At 44.0% G+C, this 25,809-nt stretch overlaps 2 protein-coding genes across 2 annotated transcripts in view; one reads left to right on the forward strand and one right to left on the reverse strand.

The window, feature by feature from the left end:
- The window catches only part of LOC133111378 (myotubularin-related protein 13-like), a 99,493-nt gene extending 82,643 nt beyond the window's left edge, over window positions 1-16,850 (reverse strand). The window contains exon 1 of the mRNA XM_061221675.1: window positions 16,702-16,850. Coding sequence (XP_061077659.1) covers window positions 16,702-16,756 — 55 coding nt within the window. The 5' untranslated portion in view covers window positions 16,757-16,850. The remainder of the gene's footprint in view (window positions 1-16,701) is intronic.
- Window positions 16,851-21,024: 4,174 nt separating this feature from the next.
- LOC133111797 (pro-adrenomedullin-like) lies at window positions 21,025-23,976 on the forward strand. The gene is made up of 4 exons (XM_061222384.1): window positions 21,025-21,573; window positions 22,151-22,266; window positions 22,409-22,534; window positions 22,676-23,976. Exons 2-4 carry the CDS (start codon window positions 22,163-22,165, stop codon window positions 22,965-22,967), a joined length of 522 nt encoding a protein of 173 aa, XP_061078368.1. The 5' UTR covers window positions 21,025-21,573; window positions 22,151-22,162; the 3' UTR covers window positions 22,968-23,976.
- The last annotated feature ends 1,833 nt before the right edge of the window (window positions 23,977-25,809 follow it).

The following is a 25,809-nucleotide window of genomic DNA, read 5'->3' on the forward strand; positions in this document are numbered from 1 at the left end:
GGCAGACACAGAGATATCTGCAGAGAGGAGAGCACTAACAACCCCACTGTAAGGTTTAGGGAGGGAGCAGGTACTCCAGCAAAATCAGACATTTACAGCAATACAAGCAATTTAATTTGAACAGTGGTATAATTACAGAATAAAGTGGTTAATAATGAATTCCATATTTGCTAAATAAATTATCAAAGTGTAGAGTGGAAACAGTTAAACGGTTCATTCCCCCCCACACCCTTCCAAAAGTAAAACTGGAATAATAAGTTGCAATTTCAGGGGATAAAATGAACTATGAAAGGTCTTCAAAAAGCTGTGTGAAAAGCATGTTTAATCAACCGAAAACCTAATAAATGGAAAATATGTAATTGTGAACCACGAAGAATTCCTTTTTTGAAACGCCAAGAACAGCATCCAGCAAATGATATTCCAGCAGACAGACTGTGGCATATTTGTTTTACCCCCATGAATCCATGGGTAATTGGAAGCACTCTATCATGTGGCGTGTGATAAGTCATGGTGATAGCACATGTGTTTTCACAAACCTGGTTCTGGTGAAACAATGCTCAGATGTTGAGCTCTGGTGGGGACCCACGCCAGACTCTAAACAGACGCAGTAAATCATTGTGCTAGGTTATCTACTCACACTACGCACCAGGCACCCATGGGGACCTCAAAGACTGATAGATGTATGGCTTTTCTTCTCAATGTCAGTAGCATAGACATAACTCAGAAATGCACTTTCATTAAATTAACTTGTTCCCACTCTGAAACATTACAATTATCAGTTAATATATTAGGGTACAGACCCTGAATTAATTAAATGAATATTTTGCATTCAATGTTGGTTGCATGCATTCAGAAGCTGGTTGAATAGCATGTCTCCAATCAGACAGCAGTTCACTGAAATGCGCCTTAAAGCTTGTTTTTACTGTGTGCACTCAAAGTCTCAAAAGACTCAGCAGCTCAGATAATTAAAGCCTCAAAGAGAGTCCCAGAGAGTGAAGCGTCAGAGCCCCAGAGAGTCAGAGTCTCAAATAGTCTGACCCCCCAGAGAGCCAGAGTCAGACTCCTAGAGTCAGAGCCTCAGTACAGGCACAAGGTGGAATGATGGGCTGGTTCCACCTTCTACAATGAAAGTGTGGAACTGGCTGTCAGCAGGCCCTTCAAAGCGCTGACCCCAGACAGATCTTTAGAAAAGGTGACAGGTGTTTAGAGGAGCAGTGGGTGATACCCCTGACTGGTTTTTAGAGGAGCAGTGGGTGATACCCCTGACAGGTTTTTAGAGGAGCAGTGGGTGATACCCCCGACAGGTCTTTAGAGGAGCAGTGGGTGATACCCCCGACAGGTCTTTAGAGGAGCAGTGGGTGATACCCCCGACAGGTCTTTAGAGGAGCAGTGGGTGATACCCCCGACAGGTCTTTAGAGGAGCAGTGGGTGATACCCCCGACAGGTCTTTAGAGGAGCAGTGGGTGATACCCCCGACAGGTCTTTAGAGGAGCAGTGGGTGATACCCCCGACAGGTCTTTAGAGGAGCAGTGGGTGATACCCCCGACAGGTCTTTAGAGGAGCAGTGGGTGATACCCCTGACAGGTCTTTAGAGGAGCAGTGGGTGATACCCCCGACAGGTCTTTAGAGGAGCAGTGGGTGAAACCCCTGACAGGTCTTTAGAGGAGCAGTGGGTGATACCCCTGACAGGTCTTTAGAGGAGCAGTGGGTGATACCCCTGACAGGTCTTTTGAGGAGCAGTGGGTGATACCCCTGACAGGTCTTTAGAGGAGCAGTGGGTGATACCCCTGACAGGTCTTTAGAGGAGCAGTGGGTGATACCCCTGACAGGTCTTTAGAGGAGCAGTGGGTGATTAATGTCCTGTGAGTGCGCTGAGCGGTGGGCAGCGTGGAGGGGGGGGCGAGCCGGCCGGGCGGGCAAGGCAGGCGGAGCCACAATCAGGTGTCTGCCGCGCTTCCTAATTGGAATCACATGCGCGCCGTTCCGGAATGTGCCAGTTCATGTTTCCGATAAACGCGAGGATTCCTGGCATTCCCAGGGAGCCCCACTAAATTAAAATAACTATTTAAAAAAATAAAATGGGACAACAGAATCACAGAGGGTTATTACCCCCGGAGCTGGAGGAGCGTCTCAGTCAGAAGTGGGTCCTGAACTCCATACCAAAGAGGAGGCTCATCACTTCCAAGACCCTTTTAAGAATAACAAGCTAGGAGGAATTCCAAACAGCCTCCGTATTCCCCGCGTTTTCACACTGTAAACCTTTAACACTGCAAGGAACCCAAGCACAAAAGAGCCTATATACCGAACAATGCTTGCTAAATTTATGGGACTGCCAAGTAACGCTTCTTATGAGTTTTCCTGACATTTTTATTGCTGAAGAGTTTGGTTTGTGTTGAATGATGAATCATGCTTTTGAGTCGTTAAGGAAAGGTCAATAGAAAACTCTCGTAAGACTTTGACATAAAGCAGGTTGTTAAGATAGCACATATAAAGCCATTGAGCAACTTGTGTTTTCTGGCTTAGCGAGAACCATGTCATGTGGCCTCCTAAAAATGGATTAGATCTGAAAAGTTAAGCTAAACGACATTGCAGCATAGACTTGTTGTTTGAGCGGGATCTTGAGAAGGCATGGACGAGACAAGCATTTCAGGGGTCACAGTGTTTACAGATTGTGTTCCTCAACTCTGGACAAGCAAACAAAACTGGAGACAGGAGACAATGACCGTGAAATCAGAAAACATTACATTCCCCACCCACAGAATGTGCAACCATTGAGGATTCTGGGTCAAAGACAAAACTGAAACATCCCTCAGCAGATAAGACAATGCCCGAGGCCTCTCAAAACCGAGTCCATTACTCGACAGAGCCAAAAAATGAATTATATTATTACAGAATTTTATCATAAACAAAAGAGTCTTACTAGAGTTTTACCATAAACACAGGAGAACTGTGCATCATGTACTGTTCAATGAACCACAAAGTTGAGGACATTATGCAATTGTTTTACATTGCATGTTTCAATAAAGCATTCCTGGGATCTTGATAATTGTACACAGACCAGAAGAATTAAGAACGAACCATCAATGAAAATTAGATAGTCTGAGAGAGAGAGACAGAGCGAGAAAGAAAGAAGGGAGACAGAGAGACAGAGGGAGAGAGGGAGAGAGAGAGAGAGAGCGCCTGAGCAGGTGTTCCACCTCTCTGTGACTTTAATCAACACTCGCAGCTCTTCTCCAAACAGCCAGAGCGCTCCATAAATCAACAGCAGGACCACGCAGGCCGCTGCGCTCCGCCGAGCTGAGCTGGACCAGGCTGAGATTTACGGGCGGATTTCCGCCATCGCCCCACTGCCTGGCTCGGCTCAGACCGTGACAGGAGGCGCAGGAGACGGGCCGGAGCTCCGAGCCTCAGGGCTTCAGCACGCTACACCGGCCTCAGGCGCTGTAACGGCCAGCAACGGCATTGTGCAAAGACCAGCACTGCTGTGCTAGCCACACAATCATTTACTCAGCACTCATTTGAATGCTGTGAATGGACAGTCTGTGCTGGAGGGCAGAGGGCCAGTGGAAAATGCTGCCATTGGGTAAGGGGGGGGGTGAATATTCCACTTCAGCTGCAGGGGGCAAGTGTGCGGGTGAGCTAATGATGCGACAAATGTCATGAGATCTAAGAGCAGCTGAAAGAAGAACAAGTACATCAGGTGGAAAGAGTGAAACAGTGCCGAAGGCCATAGAGAAGAGAGAGAAAAGTGGATACAAGAGAGTGAGGGAAAGGATGGGGGAGACAGAGAGAGAGATAGGAAAAGTGATAGAAAAGAGAGGAAAATGGATAGAAGAGAGGGAAAAGGTTAGAAGAGAGAGGGAAAGGGATGGGGTGCATCATCAGGGTGATGGTGGTACTTGTCAGCACTCAGAGGCATGATGTAACTCATGACAGGAATGAAAAACTCCAGCTCCATGAAGAGTGAACACAAGCCTATCCATGTGTCACCAGTCCAAACGCAGGGCAGTCTGGCACTGGCTTAACCTACCCGCATTTGGCAGGTGGTCGTGTGCTAGTTTCAGACCCTGCGGTAGGCCAACCATTGAAATCAGTATTTCACCCTTTGCAATAAAGGTGTAAAACAGTGTAACACAAGATATACTTATCTGGTCATGTTCCCATAGTCATTTCAATTCCTAATTCTGAGAAGCAGAGTGTTGAATGTCACCTCACCCCTTCCTGGAAGAGGAAGGATGTTCTGCACTGATGGCAGGATGCATCTTACAAGACATGCAAAAAAAACAAGCTGAATCTAAATGAAGCCTCAACGTACACAGGACGTATTATTTTTACAACCTCTCAGGTGCCTTTTAAGAGTGAATGTGCACAATGTTGCAGAACTAGATCAAGAAAACAAACATGTGGAGACTAGAAGAATAACGGACTCCACTGTTTCCAGTTAAAAAGCTGGAAACAGCTTGTAAGTGTTTGGCTCATAAAACTCTGTGCCCTGCAGTACGAAGGGGCAGGTGTTTGGGCCACGGGTTCGTAGCCGCGCGTGCACTTGATGACATCTCCATGGCAACACAGGCCCCCCAGATCAGAGCAGAAGGTGAGCAACAGGAAATGGGATGAAGCACAGCAGAGCTGCTCCGTTCACCACAGAAATATTCCTGCCATTCAGATGCACTGCGCCGGTGAGTAACAGGCACACTTCTTTGTGATTGACCGATAACTCAGAAATCAGCAAGGGAAATTACTAGTGCAATTATTCATTATAAAGCTGGTGGGAAAAAAAAGATGATCTACCAAACACACCTTTTTTTCCTCAAATGTTTCAGTGTCTTGACTTGATTAAATGGTCCTACTCCGCGTGAGGAAGGTCATGACTTCCATTATGGAAAATTACATAACGGACTGTGTTATTTACTGGCCTAGGTATATATTTTAACTTGCTGCTTGAGTAACATGTGCAGCCATATGCTGAAAATAATCAATTTGAACTTAAACTAACTGATTCAGTGTGCTTATAGAGAAGGAACAACATTATATCCTTCAAGGTATTATCTTAACACACATATGCATTTTATTAATAGACATTCAATACCTTGTATAATACTTTGTATACCACATCTGTATCACATGTGGTTTCTTCTGGAGCTACGTTATAGTAGAATAGTACTTGGTCACATGCCTGCAAAAATATTCAGAAGAGGCATCAAACTGGAGTGTTTGGCTTCAGCAGTAGGAAACATGCAGAACATGGAGCACAGCATCTGCTGGCTCTGTAGAATCTCAGCACATGGAGAAGGAGATGGAAACTCTTAGTGATTGGTTGATCACATGGATGGAAAAGGCGTGGCCTGGAGCTCAGCGAGCCTGCTCCTGATTGGTGATTTTGAGATACTGTATGCTGTTGAATGTACATTTCTAACCAATGTAGAACAGGAGGTAGCTGAAGGGGTTGTATTGCCCCTCTTGCAATACAAGTAAAGCCTTCTAAGCTGTTTAGCTATTCATTAGCTTGGGCTAAAGCGGTATGTAATTCACTGCTATTGGCACATGAATCACCTCAAATGCAGCATATTGTAATCAGTATCCTCTCTAACTCCAGTGTAAAATGTCAATATTACTTAAGTGACCCTCTCCGCAGAGTAATTGTAGTAATACAGCAGAAGCAGTTAGCAGAAGTTGGCAGAGGCTGTATTTTAGCTCACAGAGACATAAAGCTCATCTCCTAGAATTTGTAACGTGTGACCATTCCCAACCAAAGACAAGTTATACCCCACCCCTTGGTAAAGTGGTGCATCACAACATCCCATAAAAGCATTTTACACCTCATAAGACCCATAATATCATTTAGTTTCAATGTGTCCTTTTGGAGTCTCCAAATTTCCTTTTTGGAAACTTCCTAGTCATAGTTTAGAAAAAACAATGCAGAATGGTCATTTCTGGTGATATGGCCCACAAATTTGAAAGGGGATTTGTCCAGTTGTGACTTGGCTCCATTGTGTTTCTAAGCGCACAAGGCACAGCTACAATACAATCTGTATCTAGTCAAACACAGAAAATCTTTTCAGTGTTTGAGCTTCGGCAACTTTGGTTCAGTAATATGTGGAGTAATTCTGACTCCCCAAAAGGTTACCTTTCTGACAACCCCCAAAGGGTTATCTTCCAGAAGAGACCAGGATTATGCCTGTAGTCAAAAGGGTTCAAGAATAGTAACTATTTTATTCTGGGTATGTCATTTTCTAAGGGGCAATACTTAAGGGGTTAATATTAATGCTAATCTACATGGTAATCAATTTGCGAAAATAAATGTTCAACTTAAGCGAACTTTGTCCGTTATTCAGCACACTACCCACCCCTCCTGCCAGAGCAGTACAAATCTAACATCTCCTGTACAAGTAAAACATGTTAAATTAACTAATCAAAAACACATTAGGCATGTCAGGAGAAAGGAATGTTATCAGGCCCATCTACAATATGAAATCAATTACAGAATCGGTTGTGACAAAATAAAACAAACGGTCACAATAAAATAGTACTACACTGACATTCATGGTGAAAACTGTTTGTTTTCCCGTAATAGCACAATGGTGATAAAAGACCCAGCCAGTCCATGAAATTGCAGCATCAGCCTTGTGATTCATCATACATTCCTCAGTGTCACCAAACATCTGAGGTATGAATCTTAAAAATGCAGGCCAAGGTTCAATCAGCTTTTCCATACTGAAGTTGTAGCCTAAAACAAAATATTTCATGACATTCTTCAAAGTTTACAGCCTGACCACCTTTTGTGACACCAAGTGGCTGCGGGCTTAACTGCCCAGGAACATCTGGAGGAACCATGCAATTGGTAAATAAGAGGGGCCATTCCGAGAAAAATCAACCACAGGTGTGGGAGGTGACCACTCCAATTTTGCTCAAACGTTGTGTAAATGTTCTTTATATGTTCAATAAAGAACATTCAAAACATTAGCCTCATTGGATTTGTCATTCTAGAGATACTGGCTCTTAAAAAAAGGAGGCAGTACCCAAAAAGTAATTTGTGGGTAGAAAATGGGGTTTGTGTTGATTTTGGAGGATCCTATCTTTGGCAGCAAAGCAGGGAAAGACCTGACAATGTGCAGCCTGACACAATTTTCTGTCTAATTTCAGCTAAATCGTGTTGCTTGGCAATTTTGGTGCATGACTTCCAAACTTCTAAGACTAGTAGATATTTTGGGTAAGAACAGCCAGAAGGAAAATATTATAAAATAAATTACATAATATAAATAAATTTATACAATGCCAAAGTTGGGTCTGGGCAGAAAATGACCAAAAAGTGTTTCATATCCAACCAAATGTCTGGCCATGGTTTGATCATTTCAAATAGAACATTAATTCACAATAAAACATACTTTGATGGCTTCCTACATCAGCGCCACTTGATGTATGGTATCCAGACTTGAAATACTAGTAAATATTCTGATTAAGAACAGTCACAAATTTAAAGTCACAATTTATTAAAAGAATGACACAATGCCAGAGTTGCATCTGGGCATAAGATGACCAAGATATTCAACAAAGTGATGGTATTTTGGTATTTGGTGATTTGGTATTCAACAAATCTAAATGAAACTTTATGTTCTTCAAAAGGTACAATGGGCCTACATATGTACAAAAAGTTGATACTGCAATGCATGCAGCTGCATGTTCCTCATTTTTGTATATGTTCCTGGAAATTCCATTTCAACTGATCAAATCCTGCAAATGCATTACCCCAAAGCAAATGCATTCCCAGCTTTAATGCCAAAGATATGATGTTCTGAAATGAACACAAACCTCAATTTCCACTCACAAGTGACTTTTTGTCTCCATAACGACAAATAGAATAGAATAGAGTTTTCATTGCCATTTGCACAGGTACAATACAGTACAGGTACGGTCTTGTGCGTTCTCTTCCAGTCAGGCAAGTAAAAAATACACATAAATAAAAAATAATAAAGGTGAGGCTAGTGCAAGTAAAAACAGTGCAGATGTACATGCAAAACAATACAATACAATCCTATATAAGACAAGAGTAAGTAAAATAAAAAATAAAAAATAAAAAAATAAAAAGGAGACATTTCTTATTTAACTAAATTTTTTTTACAAACAATGCTCGATTTACAGTGTATTGCACATGTTGAGGAATGGATATATTGCACATTCTGTGTGAGTGGGGGCAGATAATGTCAGTGGGGAGTGAGGTGTTTCCATCCCTCCTTAATGTCCTGTGCCACTAGCCTGACAGTGGCTGGGAAGAAGCTGTTGTGAAAGCGGGCCCTGTGAGTTTTGATGCTCACAGGCCTGCGATGCCTCAGGTTGTAGCCTGAGTCCACCCATTTGAACAGGGTGTGTGCTGGGTGCTGTTTGTCCTTGCGGATACACTGTGCTCTCCACCTGCAGCGCTGGGTGTATATAGTGTCCATAGAGGGGAGATCAGAGCTGATGATTCTCTCTGCTGTCTTTATGACCCGTTGCAGTTTTTTCCTCTCAGCCATAGTGGTGTTTCCGTACCACACTGTGTTACCACTGGTGAGGATACTTTCCACAAGTCCTCTGTAGACTTGGGTGAGGGGCTGGAGTCCGAGCCTGGCCTTCTTCAGCAGCCTGATGAAATATAACCTCTGCTGAGCTTTTTGCACTGTAGCTGCAGTGTGTTTTGCCCAGCTGAGGCTCTCACTGATCTGAAGGCCCAGGAACCTGTAGCTCTCAGTCCGCTCAACCACTGTCCCCTTGATGACGAGAGGCTGCAGAGAGGGGGCTTTTTTCCTGAAATCCAGAATGAGTTCTTCTGTTTTGTCCAGGTTTAGAACCAGATCATTGTCCTCCCCATAGGCAATGATCCTGTGGACCAGGTCTCTATATGATGACTTGTCCTCCCTTTTAATCAGGCCGAGGATGGTCGTGTCATCCGCGTACTTGATGATGGTGTTATTGTCCTGATTGGAGGCACAGTCATATGTGTAGAGTGAAAATAGCTTAGGACTGAGGCAGCAGCCCTGCGGGGTTCCTGTACTCACTGTGAGCTCAGCAGAGACCTTCTTTCCCATCCTCACCACCTGTGGCCTGTCTGTGAGAAAGTCCAGGAGGCAAACTGAAGTGGGTCAACAGTGTCTGGAACCACAGAGTTTATTTGTTCTAGCACCAGCTTCTCCAGACACTTCATGGCAACTGAAGTGAGTGCCACAGGTCTGAAGTCATTCATTGTGGTTGTGTTTGGTTTTTTAGGGACCGGCACAATGACAGAGGACTTAAAGGTGCGTGGGACTGTTTCCTGTGAGAGAGAGGAGTTAAAGATGTGGGTGTACACCCCTGCCAGCTGCTCTGCACAGGCCCTCAGTACTCTCAGTGCCACTCGGTCGGGTCCCACTGCCTTGCGGGGGTTCACCCGCCTCAGAGCCCCGAGGCCCTGTGTGTGCCTCAGCTGAAGTGCTTTCTCCTCTGGATCACAGGTGGCCTTTAAGGGAATGTCTCTGTTTTGTTGGTCAAATCTGGCGTAGAAGCAGTTGAGGTTGTCAGGTAGAGCAGCATCCCAGATCACAGTTCTGTTTGCATCTGTTCTGTAGTTAGTAATTGACTGGATCCCCTGCCACATGCTCCTTGTGTTGTTTTTCCTATAGCAGCTCTCCAGTCCTTGGGTATATGTCCTCTTGGCAGCCCGAATGGATTTCTGGAGCTCATAGCGGGAATGCCTGTACTCCATAATGTCCCCTGACTTGAAAGCTGCACACCGGTTCCTGATCTTGCTGCGTACATCCGCATTGAACCAGGGCTTCTGATTGGGAAACACACGAATAGTCCAGGTGGGAATGCAGATTGAAGTGCACCAGTCAATATAGCTGCTAACAGTATCTGTGTACTCATGTATGTTGTCTGTGGCTACCTTAAAAGTGTCCATATCTGTGGCTTCCAAACACCCCTGCAGTTCTGCTAGTGCATCTTCAGTCCACATCTTCACAGTTCTCACTGTGACTGGGCCTGCTTTGAGCTTCTTGATGTAGGTGGGCTGTAGCAGAATAGCAAGGTGGTCGCATTTACCAAAATGCGGCTTGGAGACAGCAGCATAAGCACCTTTAATATTGTAGTAGCATTTGTCCAAGGTGTTGTCTCCCCTAGTGGGGAAATTAAGAAGCTGATGGAATTTGGGGATGCTTTTCCGGAGATCACAGTGGTTGAAATCTCCCAGAATAACTAAAGCAGCATCAGGATATGAGTTCTCATGTCTGCTGATTATGTTGTGCAGCTCTCTGAGTGCTGTGTCCTCGTTAGCCGAGGGGAGGATGTACACTGTGCTCAGAATGATAGACTGCAGTTCTCTGGGCAGGTAAAAAGGCCTGCACTTCACGGAAATATACTCCACATCCTCAGAACATGACTGTGATATTACCGTGTTGTCGGTGCTCCAGGACTGTTTGACAAAGATTGCTGTTCCTCCCCCGTGTGTTTTACCGCATTCCTCCACGCTGCGGTCAGCTCTGTACACACTGTAGCCTGCCGGTGTTACGGCCTCGTCGGGGGTCCTTTGTCCGAGCCACGTTTCACAGAAACATAGAACGGAACAATCCTGGATGTACCGCTGTGTTGCCAACCGACTGATGAGATCGTCCATCTTGTTAGCCAGAGACTGGACGTTGGCGAAAAGTATGACCGGTAGAGTTAGCTGTCCTCGGCTAACCAGTCGGCGGAGTCTGCGTTCTGCTCCTCCCCGCCTATCACGCTTCCGTGTCAGCCTCCGGGCGCCAGGAGATCCCCCTGCTGTGGCCTCACCCGGCGACACTCCAGCGTGGAGCTGTATCTCCGGGAAGGAGTCCAGAAAATTCGTATCAAAATCTCCCTTGTGGCTCAGTTCTCCCGATCGTACGTGATACTAGATCTCACGTACCGCACATGAAAAGACAAAAACGAAACTAAAAGTACAAAAACGAAATAAAACCTGACTCGGAGAGCTACGCTACGTCGCACACAGGGGAGCGCCATCTTGTTCATCCAATGAGGCTAATGTTTTGTATGTTCTCTATTGAGAACATTCACACAAAGTTTCAGCAAAATTGATGTGCTCACCCCACACACCTTCAGTAAATAAAAGTAAAGCTGTATGAGCCATGCTCTCTTCCTAAAAGAGAAACCACTGAAACCATTCTCTGTTCCCAAGAGAGAAACCACTAAAGCCATGCTCTCTTTCTAAAGGGGAAACCACTGAAGCCATTCTCTGTTCCCAAGAGAGAAACCACTAAAGCCATGCTCTCTTTCTAAAGGAGAAACCACTGAAGCCATTCTCTGTTCCCAAGAGAGAAACCACTAAAGCTATGCCCTCTTTCTAAAAGAGAAACCACTGAAGCCATTCTCTGTTCCCAAGAGAGAAACCACTAAAGGCATGCTCTCTTTCTAAAAGAGAAACCACTGAAGCCATTCTCTGTTACCAAGAGAGAAACCTCTAAAGCCATGCTCTCTTTCTAAAAGCGATGCTCTCAGCGAATAAAAGAATTTGCCCGTGCATGCCCATTTCCCCTAAGGTGGTGATTAGAACCGGAAAGTTTGTGTTCCCCGGCTGGAATGTTGGGTCACTTTTCCTGCAGGTTCCAAGAGAGTTGCATAATTCTTTCCTGCATTCACTTTCAATAAATCAAGAGAAGTGACCGTGCAACAATGCACCTTCTATATGCTTGAAAAGGACATTTTCACAGAATAATGCAGGTAACAGCAATGAGTGCTCCGCAGGAAATTACAATTTATTGCTTCGCATCCACCAGAAATCATTTAATGAATCCCTCGACCAAAAAACAATCCCAGGAGGGGGAAAGAGATGCATGAACTGTCACAACAAAAATTAAGCTGTGGTATTTCAAGATAAATTGGATCATAAAAGCCAAATCTATAACAAACAAGCTCATTTTTAATACACTACAAACAAGGTCAAATCCCCCCCCCCCCATGCAAAACTGCACTGATTAGTTCAGGAATCTGGACACAGAACAAACACTTTCCCTCATTTGCCTATAAAGAAGACATAGCCAGTTAGTTTCGATTTTTCTTAGTCCGTGATAACACTGTCCATTCCTTTGAAGAACAGATTCTGGAGAAACAGGAGATGCTTGCTGTCAATCTGACAGAAGACACTCAGATAAAATGACGACACATCACTCCAGTTACCACATCAGGCCCTAGAGGGAACCACATTCCACTCGTCTGATTCACCTGCGGAGGAGCCGTCATGCAGGGTCACAAATGTGTCCCTGGAGGCAACGGATCCTCCACCCAATGCTCAAACCGTACCTTACGAGAGAAGAAAGCAGTGGATTTTAATATCAACTGAAACATGGTCTTGCTGCAGTAAAGGAGTCCACGGCTGGCCCTGCCGCTATATTGCCTGCAGCAGGAAGAGGCTGCATCACCAGACACAGTGGGGATGACTTAACCTGCGACTTAAAAATAGTAGACTTTTCACCTCACGTGAATGAACCTGGCATGGGGCTGTAACTCACAGGCAGCGTAGACTGCTCCAGCGCACACAAACGTCTCAGTGTCAGTGACCCACGGAGCTGAGAGAGACCTTTTAGGCCACCCTGTGGACCCGCGCCGGCCTCCTGAGGCAGGTCGCGTGACCGCCGGGCGCAGGCCACGTGCAGTCTGCCGTGTCGCGGAGACGGCCGGTGGACGAGGCCAGCGCGCATCGCGCAGAACGTGAGGACGTCTCCTCTCCGCAGCTACTTGCAGGAAATCCCGCTGGCCTGCGTCGGAACCCCAGACCTGGCAGCGCTGGATGACGGGGGTTAGAGGTCAGAGGTCGGCTGCTGGGCGGATGTGGCCGTTAGCACTGTTGCCCTACTACTGTAGAAAATATGGCAATTTGTTTAAAAGAAGTACTCCCCCGGCCTGTATCGTTTTACAGCCAACCGCTGGTCTAGCCTAGTCTGCAGCTTCTCAGGGTGGACAGGCTCAGATCTGAAGCTCCGCCAGCGGTGTTTTCATCCTGTCTGCCCACCTGCTGACCAGGCAGGGAATAACTCAGTTCAGCTGCTCATCATGTCCAGACTCATTAAGAGCCAGGACATACTCCTTAAAGCTGATGCTGGTGCTGTGAGGTGTGAGAAACATCTGCAGTCTAGTAGCAGACAACAGACAAGCTTCCTCGCCATAGAACTATTTGACACAAATACTTTTTCTTTTATTTTTGTTAGCGGTCACATCCATCCGCCATTTGATTAAGCTACTTAAAGATCGAGTGTCCCTCTGGATGGCCGTTTGAACTAGAAGCTTCCGGGCTCTGGACTGAGGGCCTGCCAAGAGGATTCCCACGGCAGAGCCTCCCCACAGTATGGCGGTCAGCACCCACGGTTCAAACAGCTACAGCAAAGCATCACGTAGCAGGCCAGCGGTACGAGAAGGAGGAGGAGGAGGAAATTAAAGCAGATAAATAAACCCTTCATGGAGAGGGGATTCCCAGAGCTCTCTCAGAGATACATCTTACACGCTCACCACAGTGTAGCACGGCACGTTTGTTATCTTTCCCGGACAGGGCCCGGAAGGTTCTGGAAGGCCTCTTTCTTTTCCCCCCTCAGTCCAAACCAGTACTGTTCATACCAAGAACATTTTGTTCCGTCGTGCACAAGACAGTCGTTTGTCACTTGGCCAGATATGTCCAGTGGCAAGGGTGGGCGCCTTTTACCTATTCAGACATAGACTGTAGCTGATGACTGAAGGGATTCAGCAGCAGAAGACCCCCCCCCCGCCCCAGACCAACCATTTATCTGCCCTGAATGATAAAAGTCCTCAGTGCGGCTGGCCTCTAATGAAATGTCTCATTCACTGGTTAAACACACAACACTGTGAGGCTGTTACAGCACAGAGCAAGCAACACAGGCTCTCACACATGGCCGATCCTTCACCTTCATTATTAATTAATTGCCACCATTATTGGATCCACCCTTATTGATTCAGGGGAGCACAGACAAGCACGTCCTCTCCCCCAGTGCATGCAATGGCAATTCAAACACGATGTTGCAGTTCACAAGTCGGTCTTGCACAGAGAAGAGCAGGAGCAAGAAAAGAGTTAAATTTATGTACTCTTACAGAAACAGAAGATACTCAATCCAATGAGATAATCAATCAATCAATTAATCAATCAATCAATTAATCAATCAATCAATCAGAATATAAATGAGCCAAGCCTACAGGGAAAGACATTTCCAGCTGAATAGTCTTGCATCCTGTATACTCATCTAAACGCATTTCCCATTCCATTCAACTGAACAGACATTATAAGCAAAAACCGCTAACACCTGAAAACCCTTTTGAATTCTTTGTCAAAATGGGCCTGGAGCCTGGGGTAATGTCACTTGTGTTATTTGGCACAAGACTGAGAGGGACCATGTCCCAGAAGCAAGATAGGCAAAGGACCAATGTAAACCACAAGGGACACTTTGGCCAGGTGAACGAGACTCTCTCTGGCAGCGCAATTTCTCCTCCTGCCTTTTCCCAGGGTACATTTCAAATACAGGTTTACACCAAAGGTGGCGTCCGGCACCATTCATACACATCCTCAGAGGAGCAGTGAGGCCATACGGTACATGCACCAGGCAGAGGTGTTCAGGACAGAGAGTCAGAAATCCCAAGACCAAGACTTCCACTCATTCACGGGTGCTTTAGCTTACTGAGAGTACCTGCCGGGGGGAGGAAGTGAGTGTTTTGAACACAAGCAATACCAGTATGAAAACCTCCATAGAAAAACATGAAATAGAGGACACTAGAGGTGGCCAAATATCACCATTCACGTGCAAGCAGGAAAGGTTGTTTGCAGGAACTTAAAAATGGAAATAAAAGACATATGCGAAATGTATGGCTCCGGAAGCACACGCAGGAGGCTCCACTGAAGTGAGAGGAATCCCCACATCACATGATCCTCTGCTAGAACAACGACACCTCATTCCACATCACCCTGCATAAGAACTGCAGCTTCAGACATCACATGACTCTAAACTAGAATAGTGACATCAGACATCACATGATGAATAGTTAACATTACCTGGTTTTCAGCTTCAAACTAATCTTCCAACTTGGAGTGAATCTAGGCTACCGAGCTTGAATACAGGTTTACATGAGGATGCATCTCAAACGCATATCAACATGCAAGGTCATTATCAATATCTTAAATGTAGTTAGATATTTTTTGCCCTCACCTATAATTGAAGATCAAAACATGAGAATGCTGTATGCTATGGTTAAATCTGTCAATTGTATTTAATCCAAATACACATTTAAACCGGAACTGCGGAAGAAGGAAATGAGCCTGAAAAAAGATTGTGCTGCTGCCCACAACTGTGGTCTTATCACTAGGAAACCTCATATTTCCTGTTTCTATGAGAAGATTTAATTGCATACTGTAATTGTAAAAACAGTGCACAATAAGCATACTGTAACACTTAAAATATTGTATGTTGGGTATGTGTGCATACTGAACATACTGTACTGACCCAGCTACTTTTAGTATTCTAAATCTAGCATTTGCGCAGTAAAGATGTTGGCCTGTTGGCCAATCAAAGTCCGTAGTGGCATTGACAGCATCAACAAATGGCAAAGCTTTGCACCAATAACACGCCATACACGGTGACGGAACCGTCCTGCTGATGAAGATCCTTATGAATCGCAAAAGCAGGTCATTTTACAATCTACCCTGGTCATAATTTAATTTCCTCCTCGCTATTTACTACTGAATGCGTGTCTGGATCATAATCATCATTGCGCCTATGTCACATGCACTGCGAACAGCGATACTTCTACAATGTCCAATTCCTGAAACTGAATTGGAATCACCTGTTGGTTCACCCTCTGCCTTTTAGTACACTGTCCAAATAATCTGTGCTGTTTCCCACAGTCATAAAGAGGACAGTTACATCCGCTCTCCACAACAAAGGAAGTTCTCTCTTGGAAAGATACTGTTTGCTATAGCTAAACATACAGTTGTTTTCCGTGGATATAACGTCGCGCACATTCGAAGAAGAGAAATTGGTTGTCTTCAATGAAACCAACGGAATCGAGGAGCCCGGTTTAAACGAAAAATCAATCCGATTAATTAAGATAAAATTGACTGCCTAATTGAAAGAGTTCTTTTAAATTGGCACGTTGAAACGATGTCAACATTAAATCAACATAATTTAGCTGCTGCAGAAAAAAAGCCCGACATTAAGGCTGTGTAAAACATTTTTACCAACAAATATTAACCTGTAACCCCATTTCTTAGTCTGCGAATCAGCCTAGGAGGATGCACAGATACATCTTTTATATCTGCCAAAGGACCGATGAGCTGTAAAATACTGAATAATAGAAAAAGCACTGTTCTTTCCTGTAACTTTTTTTAAAACAACCCATGCCAGTCATTATTTAATCAGTATATCCTATGATTAGTTTAAATTAAAGTTAAACTGTTGAACACGCATTCGGTTTTCCTAGCACAGCGTTTACTTCACAACGAAATAATGTATCAAAGACAAAGCAAATCGTGGCTATTTTAGAAAATCAATTGGCACGCATTGCCGAATACTGAATTTCAATAGCTTGCTGGTCAGCTACATCAATATCCTGTTATAATCCATTGACTATACGGCCTGCGCGAACTATCCAGCTGCAACATGCATCCATATGTTGGATTTCCGTGAAAACTGAAAGCTTGCGACATTCTCATAGACTACTCACCAGCTTTTTCGTGGTCATATCCAACGACAATCAAATAATCAGCCAACCTCGCCATGTTTGGTTCTTTTTACTAAATATACCGAGACAATTCAGCATTTTTCTCTCTTCAAAAGCACAGCCATGTTTGACACAAGTGAGGTGACTGCGCGTGCGTGCGGCTGTGTGAGTGGCCCATGGGCGTGGGCCTCCCGGTTTACTAACACAAAACCGTGCTCTCGTTAAAACGCACTGGCAGCCCACGACTCGGCACAGACAAGCGTGGATACAAGAGGAAAACATCCGACTCAGTAATAACCTAAAATAAAACAGAAAAAAACGAATAGGAGCGTATAAATTTGGAATTCGGTTTGGGGAAACTCCTAGTTTGTCTTTTTGCACAGGCTTATGAAAACGTTTCCTGTTGGAACCAAACGATGTAATTACAGCAGGGTAATTACTTCCTTTTTTGGAATAACAGTAATACCATAACATCTTTTAAAAAAAAATTAAGGCTGCCATTGAGATAGTGGTAGGGCTGCCTGCATATCCAAAACAAGATCTTTTTTGGATTATAAAAAAAAGAGCAGAAGTTGCCTTTAAGCAGCCACAATACATTTGGTAGTAAAATAAGGGACATCTTATAGTGTACAGCCTAACTGGGGTAGCCAAGACTCTGCTCCCAGATGAAATATAATACAGGTCTATATAATCTATCAAAGATGTACATTACTAGAATTGTTCTTTTGTAAATTATTTCCTTAAATTTACTCATTGTTTTTTTTTATAGCAGGTTTTGCCTCTTAGGGTACCAGACAGGAGAGTGGTCTATCTCAGGACACTGGGGAACGGACATAAGTGCACATCACAGCCATTCATATCTGTAAGGTTTGCTACGGTCAATGCCTATTTAAAAATATATATAAATAATAATAATAATTTTTGATCCAGGGACCCCCACCCAGACTCACAGGCATCCAGGGGACCCTTACTATAAGTTCAAATGGTTATAATTACAAAAAGATCTAAAAAAAATAAGGAAACTGGGTGATCTTGTAAAAACATAGTTGAAATGTGAAATAGGTGCAGTTGTAACTGGGGGAACAAAGCAATAGTAAGACGATTCTAGGCTCTCCAAAATCAGAAAAGGTGGACAATAATTAATTAAAAAGCCTTTATTGTAACGCTAGTGCCATTACAATAATTTGTACAACAATTCTTTCCATATTTCTTTTACTTTTGGAGTGCCTGGAAAGCAAGTTGAGTTTTGTTAAAAAAAAATTGAAATATCCCAAATCTATATATAGTCTGGCCAGGGAACCCTACACTGTCTTCAAGGACATCCTGCTGAAAAACCAGGATTTAGGCAATCAGTCAATGAGCAACTGAAGAGACATCATGTCATGGTTTGATTGATTCTGTAGACTGAAACTGGAAACATCTGCTTACAGTGTCTGCAGCTGATGACACAGGAATGATAACATATTTTTAACATACCCATAGTTCTAAGATGCAAATGAGCAATTTCTATAAAAATGTTTAAAAGCACCTAGTGCAGAATGACTTATGAATTATTATCGCAGAACATAGTGAACTAGTCTTCTATCGCTGAATTACCAAGATATTTCACACCTTATTAAATGTCCTTAAGTCCTTATTAAACAGATTATGCTGAATAAAATATCACAGCTCAAATGCACATTTTAATGGAAACATACAAAATGCTGAATGTGAATGTGCACAGACAGCATCAGTGTTGCTAACTCCTCTGATTTCACCCCTTTTCACTGACTGCTGATCAAGTAAAACATTCAGTTAAAAGTTAAGGTTAATCAAAAACAGAAGGCATTAAATTGCAGCAGACTGTTGAACCAATGGAAACTGTGCCATCCTCGACATCCAAGAGTTGCTCATGATGACAAAAGAAGCAACATTTAATAATATTATTTTTGATGTTCGTTTGTAATTAATCCTCAGTGAATGTCATTCCAGCTAACCACACAGGGGAATACAGAAAATGTATCATAAGGTCTTTCATTAGTCTAGCATCTGATGACTGTCAAATTGTTGGAGGGGTGTGGGGGGTTAGTGATAGGCATGCAGCCTTACACAACCTCAGCTGCATTCCCTGTTCTGCTCATGTGGAAGTGAGAAGTGAAATGTGTGGGCTGTGCTGTGCTGGTGCTGAACCGTGAACTCCATCTCCAGCTGAATGACCAGAGCAGATATCATACCGGACTGGAGCCCCGATGTTTTACTGCGCTCCATTTCTGCCAGAAAAAAATAAATGAAACACTTCAGATATTCCCTCAGGGTCAATCCCATGTTCCTGCTTCATTACCCTGAACAAAAAACGAACATATGTTTAAAAGGAATGCCTGGAATACTTCACAAAGGTACGCCAGCACTGCAGCCGCAGATCATTCAGTGACATGGCATGAGAGGATGATGACCAAGCAGATTTCTAAGCCAAACTTACAAACTTAAGAAAATACTCTTGCCTCTGCTATAAGAACATTTCAGTTCAAGCTTCGTTTTTCATGTAGAAAAGTATGCAGAAAATTGTTGACTTCAGAGATGCTCTTCTCCATACCACCGTTTTAATGTGTGGCTATTTGTGCTACTGTCACCTTCCTGTCAGCTTTGACCAGTCAGACCACTCTCATTAACGAGGTTTCTGCCCACAGAACTGCTGCTCACTGGATGTTTTTTGTTCTTCACACCATTCTCTGCAAACTCTAGAGATTAGTGTGCATGACCAATCCCTTTTATGCATTTAGTTGCTGCGACATGATGGCTGATTAAATGCATAAAAGCATGCAGACATGATCAAGAGGTTTAGCTGTCTGCATGCAGAACATTTAAACACCTCTGTGACAGGGAATCTACACACACATACACACACACTGTGTACATACTGTGCGTTTGTGTGGAGGCTGATGCCTAGACAATTCAAGTGTCTGATCCCTCTTAAGTAAACAAAGAGTGTGGACCTTTCTTCTGGAATGTTTCTTTCTAGGAAAGACCTCTCCCTCACAACTGTGTACAGTAACAAAGCCCTACCTGGACATACAGCCAAAGCATTGTCTGTCCTGTAACCAAGGCAATGTCAGTTCCCGTCACTATCACTCCACGTTCTGCCAACAAACATTTCCCATATAAGGAGCAAGGAGCTCACACGAGGATGTGGTTATTGTGCAATCTAAACAAAAGTACCAAATATGGAGAAAATCCCCAATGTAGTGGGATTACCCTTACACTGGAGGCAATTATCATTACTGAACTGTCAGCGGACGGCCGCTGCGTTTCGGAGTTCCCCCTGTAAGCAAGCGAAGCAGACCGACCACTAATGAGAGTAAATTGGCAGCACGTCTACAGTTAATCAGAAAATATGCGACCCCCCTTCGGTTTGTTTAAATATGACCCAGCATTTCAGCTTCATCATGCATACACATAGAGCGCAATATGTATATATTGCACAATAACATTAGATTGGTATGTAGTGTTTTGAACACACGCTCAAATTCCACCCTTTAAAAAAAAAAAAGCTGTGCTTTGCAAATTATTCTCTGAAGCAAACAAAGGGAAAAAGAGATATGTTCCTCCTTGGCACGTACAGGCTATTTTATCAGTTGTTTAAAATACACCCTGAGCACTTTACGTGTTGTTGCCATAACCACAAGAAAAGAATGCTTATTTGCATTTCTAGGTACTTCACCGTGAAGGTCACCATTTTCCAGTTTTGTTTAAAACACCTCAAGTTTCTTTAAAAAAATAATTTAAGTACAAATTAAAAGCATTTTCATATACAGTGTGCTGTTGGAGAGGCTTGTTGATGGTAAACTTTCTTGTGGATTGCATGTGTATCTTTTACACAATCTAAAACATTCCACATACAGTGCCCTCTCTGCAATCTAATAACCATGGCATTTTGACTGAAACTTCACCCAAGGGCATTTGTAGTAACCATTTGTTTTCACTTTGTTTTTCCTCATATTTACTCTCCTGTCACTTCACTCATTTACTTTCTCTTTATGCTGAATCACATATCAATGGAAGTGTATTTTTAATCTTAAATCTTGCTCCGAGAGAGATTGCTTCTCACTCAGAAAGCTGTGGATATGAGTGTGGACATGAAATTTATTCAGCTATTGGGTTTGGCAGCACAGTTATAAGACAGATCCTCTAATACCTTGGAATATACAACTTAAACACACTTATGCACTTAAACAAGTAATTGGATTCAATAAATCAAGTATTAAGGTAAATTATAGTGATTGCTGAACACACCAAACTGCGAGGAAAAAGGCAGCTCTGTATTTAATTTTAATTCCAAGATAAAGACAAATACTGATTGAATCCAGGTCAGTACGTACAGGACAGTAACAGGGCAGGGAGCCTTACTGTACAAAATGTTCATAAAATATAACTCCACTGAACAAGCTGTACATGTATGACACATAAACAGAAGCTGAAACTGAAAACAAACCACAAAAATAAAAAAAATGTAAAAGCAGATCATTTTTTTCCAATAACTTTCAAATGGCATGAATCCAAAATCATTACGAGAAATCACATTCTTGTGAGAAATTCCATGTTTCATACCCCCTTAATGTCATTCTCCAAATTCCTGTTTTATTTATTTTTTCATAAGCGGGGATTGCATTGTTTAACTCATAGCCAGTACACATCTCTCTGTAATGTGCTGGCACAAGCAGAGGTCCCTCCCACCGTGAGTATAAAAGTTCCATCTTCTGGCTCTGAAACTCAGACCAACAGAAGTGTGACAGCTGCTCCACAGAGCTAAGAGATACACACAGGACCACAGAGCCTCTGGGATACTCTCTCATCTCAGACCTTTTCTCCTCACAATCAGTGGATTATTTTGAACTTCAGGTATGTACTCTTTAATTTAGAGCAGACACAGCATATGTATGCAAACTGACAGCTTTTGGATTGATTCTTGCTTGAGGTCAGAGCTGACTAGCAGTTGACAGGGTCCGGTATGGCACTAATGTTATATAAGATTTGCAGCACTTTTTAAGTTGCTCTCCAGATTTCATATAAGATGTAAAACAAATCTTTAATTTCCCTTTTCTGTTAAAATGGAGCATCCTATTTTATTTTGTGTTCTGCTTGTTCTCAGAATTAGAAGTAGTTCATGGAATTGTTCTTAGAAGGGAACTAGGTTTATCTGGTGCAGACAGAAGACTGAAGTGAAATATTCTTGATTGTTGTAAAAGTAACGGTATCTGTATACTGTGCTGATTGAGGGCCAGAGGTAGGACTGTAGTCTTGTTTACTTAGCCGGCAAAGCGTACTCTCTGTATGACACTGTAAATAAACAAATGATAAGCAGCAATAACTTGGCTTTTGGACTTTGTTGTGCAACCAGGAGAACAGTGCTGAGTTATTAAATTGTGGTCTTGGATAGAGTAAATGACTGACAGGCGCATTGCCCTCTCCCCCACAGGTTCCACACAATATGAAACTTCTAGTCCAGTCTGTGCTGTGCTGGTGCCTGCTGGCTACTGTAGCTTCTGGAGTGGAGAGTGCCAAACTGGGCTTGAGCACGGAGATGAAAAGGAGGTGAGTTGATTATTTCCTGATGGACTGAACTTTATTTCAGTCACACAAAATATGTACTACACATGAGGTGTGTTTCTGCGGTACTGTGTTCTGTGCAGTAAACAGGTCGGTTAGTCTGATGAAATATCCCGCTCAATTTCAGATTGAACATCTGGCTGCTGAACAGAAGTAAAAGAGATTTAAGCAGCACGTCCATAGCTGCCGAAGCAGACTCAACACAGTTCGTAAGACCAGAAGACATCAGAGACACCTTCAGTCCCCATCCCAGGTAAGAAGACCTTTTATTTAATTAAATTTTCTTAGCACTAGTCATGCAGTCAGGAGACCTCTGGAGCAGGGGTGAACCAGCCCAGGAATGCCGTCCCTGGATTAACGCTCTCCCTCTCTTTGCCCTTTCTCCTTCCCCCAGCACAGACATCAGCGTGCGGGTGAGGAGGTCGAAGAACACCGTGAGCGCGGGGCGGACAGCGGGCTGCTCCCTGGGCACCTGCACAGTGCACGACCTGCTACACAGAATCCACCAGCTCAACAACAAGCTGAAGGACGGCAGCGCCCCCATGGATAAGATCAGCCCGGGAGGGTACGGGAGGAGGAGACGCTCCGTGCCCCAGCTTCAGCTGGCCCTGCGGCAGGAGGAGGGCAGGCTGCGGCCAGCCTGGAGGAGCAGATGCGGGCTGGACCCCCTCCTGCGAAGGACATGAGGCCAGGGGAGCACGCGTGGGGGAGGGCCAGGATCTGGCCGCCACTGAAAGGCTACAGGTGCCCAAGACTCCCGTCCATGCCAGAGAGCAGAGCCAGGGGGTACTACACTCACCCCGCAGCCGCAGGACTGCAGGGGGGGGGGAGGCTGGAACAGGACTGGACAGAGAGAGGCGAAGTGGGGTGACAGGAACGGGTACCGTGGAGAGGCTGGAGGGATGTCCGTGTATTTGGGGGAACCCCTCACTCCTAGGACAATGGGACCTTACACGCTTCTCTCTCCCACAGCTTTGCAGGGATTACCCCCAAAATTACGGGACATGGCTAAACCTCCTCTTCCATGGCCCGGACACCCAAGGGTGGTCAAGGGGGAACAGGAGCAATGGACATTGCCCTATCCAGAAGAATACCAGGAAGACCTCACACTTTCCCTCACCTGCTGCAAATCTCTCCAACACCTGCTCAGAGTAACTCTGACCCATGGGCCAGGAATGGAGACACAGAAAGAAAGAGAAAACAAAAAAAGACTGCAAACACAGGGCTATAAGACTGTCCATCCAGCTGCATAAACTGAGTGTGGACACTGTACAGGGGCATAGCTTACAATCTCTTAGCCTTGCAAATCCATTAAGGATGCCATACTTGAACTTGATTTTTTTTTAAATAGAGAAATGTGCAATCTATATTATATATTAATATTTTTATTATGGGTGTGTATATACTGTAAGTTAAAATGTAAGGGTATAACTATTTAAAATGTTTTATATCTGTTACTATATCTACTTATGGAGATCTATTTTATGAACTATTTTTATATAGGAAAAAGCATAAGGGCATTGTAGCTTTTTTGTTTGTTTGTACCGTCTGTATTGTGCCTTGCTAAGTGGTTAAAACTGTGGTAAAAGAAGAAAAATGTTTCTATTGCTTTGTCAATAATATATTTGAATATGTGGTCTATTCTATTGGTGTCAGAGCAACATGGTCAAACAATAAACATTTCAGTACATGAAACCCGCTGTAGTCCAGACCTCCTTTCTTCTTGGCAGAGGGGCGGCAGCCAGCGCTGAATGGCACGGACGTCTGCTGCTCCGTGCGGAGACGAGCAGCACCTGGTTTGGGTTAGAGTGTTCCAGGGGCCCGTTAATATCGGCCCCCAAGGCAGCCGGAGAGCGCTCCGCATTCCAGCTCTGAGGCTCAGAGGCGCAGTCCAGCTGAACCCCAGACCTCAGCCAGCCGCACAGTATAACCTGGAGTGTTAACATTTTTTTGGGGGGTGGGGGGGGGTCACTGTACTCCATGGGGGGTTGGGGGAGACAACAAAGCATTTCTTCCAGAGAGTATGGAATGTGGCGCAGGAAGTGGGGGAATGAGCTGTAGCAGAGCAGGAAGTGGGGTTTTCATGAGCTGCGCTTCAGGGTCACACACCAGGCCCCCCTGGGAGGACAGACATGCTTCCCTCCCCGTATACATATATCTGAGCCGTGACTCATCTCTAACACGCTGGGCTCTGGTGCCTGTCAGCCGCACCTGAGGCAGTGTGACACCGACACTAATGCAAACCCACGGGGTGGTGAGGGCAGGCTGGTACTGCATGATAGCTCTCTTGACCTTCGAGGCCCCAGTCTAGGGCTCTCTCCCTTCCCCACACACACAGATAATCCAGCCTCTGACTCTGTCACTGCAGATAATGCACTTTCACAGCAATAGGCCAAATAGCTGAACTTTAGATTTCATTACTTGTCAGAATAATAACCTCTTTATTTATTTATTTGGCCTATCTTTCATAAAGCTTGTGAATTGCTGCAATAATATAGTCACTGTATTTTACATACACACTCCATGCTTAACATTTTGGGATTCCTTCCAAATGCAGGCATCAGAAATACCACTGAAGGAGAGACAAGGTTAAGGACATATGTGGGTCATTATCAGGTATAGTGTTTCGGCGGGAAAGTGTTTGTAGCACAACTTACTATGGAGGGCACCTGTCAATAACTTGAAGTACTGCACTGCCATCTAGTGGCGTCTTATTATTGCCCCTTAAAGGGATCCTTTATTTGCTGAGATATTATCAGTGGTTGTTTTTTTGTTTTTTTTGGATGTTTTTCTGGCCAAGACCGTATTTATGTGAAATGAACGATATTTTAGACAATCAGAGATGATTCGGATGACTTACTGTATTGTCCAAGGCAATACAGTAAACATAACTCCAAAACAGCTTGTTCCACAACAATATTCTTCCAGGGGGAGATTTATCTTAAAGCTGTTTTCTGCCATTGTAAAATTATCCTTCAATATCTACAATATCCTTCATTGCACACAAAAACTGTCCGTGCGAAAGCATCACAACGCCCACAGAAAGTGAACTATCCCTTGAAAGTTACAGTTGGGATGTTCCCCAGTTTCCAGAAACTGAAAAGGGAAATATTTACTTGGAATTGAGTAACAGGGAACAATTTGTTATTTGTGACAGAATTTGTAAAAACTTAACTAAAATAAACAGGCTGAAGAACCCTTTTAAAAGCAGATTCGCGGCAGTCCGGCTGTAGTTTCCCACGGAAAAAAGGTCGGCGTAACCTCAGGATGCTCCGAACTTAGAAAGGGTTTCCTCACAGACTGGGGACTCAGAGGAATGTTCTCCTGTCTCAGTGGTCTACCTGAAATATGTCATACTGAGGAGCTGCTGGGCCTTTCCTTACCTTACCTCTGAACAAAGAACACGCTTTCTCCTCAGCAGTGAGCTTATGGGCCAGGTCTGGACAGGGGATGAAAGCGCAGAGCGGACCAGGCCAGCGCATTCTCAGTCTGAGCCCCAGTGAAATACACACTCTGCCCCAAACAGGT

The sequence above is a fragment of the Conger conger genome, chromosome 15 (assembly GCF_963514075.1).
Source record: "Conger conger chromosome 15, fConCon1.1, whole genome shotgun sequence".
Classification (NCBI taxonomy): Eukaryota; Metazoa; Chordata; class Actinopteri; order Anguilliformes; family Congridae; genus Conger; species Conger conger.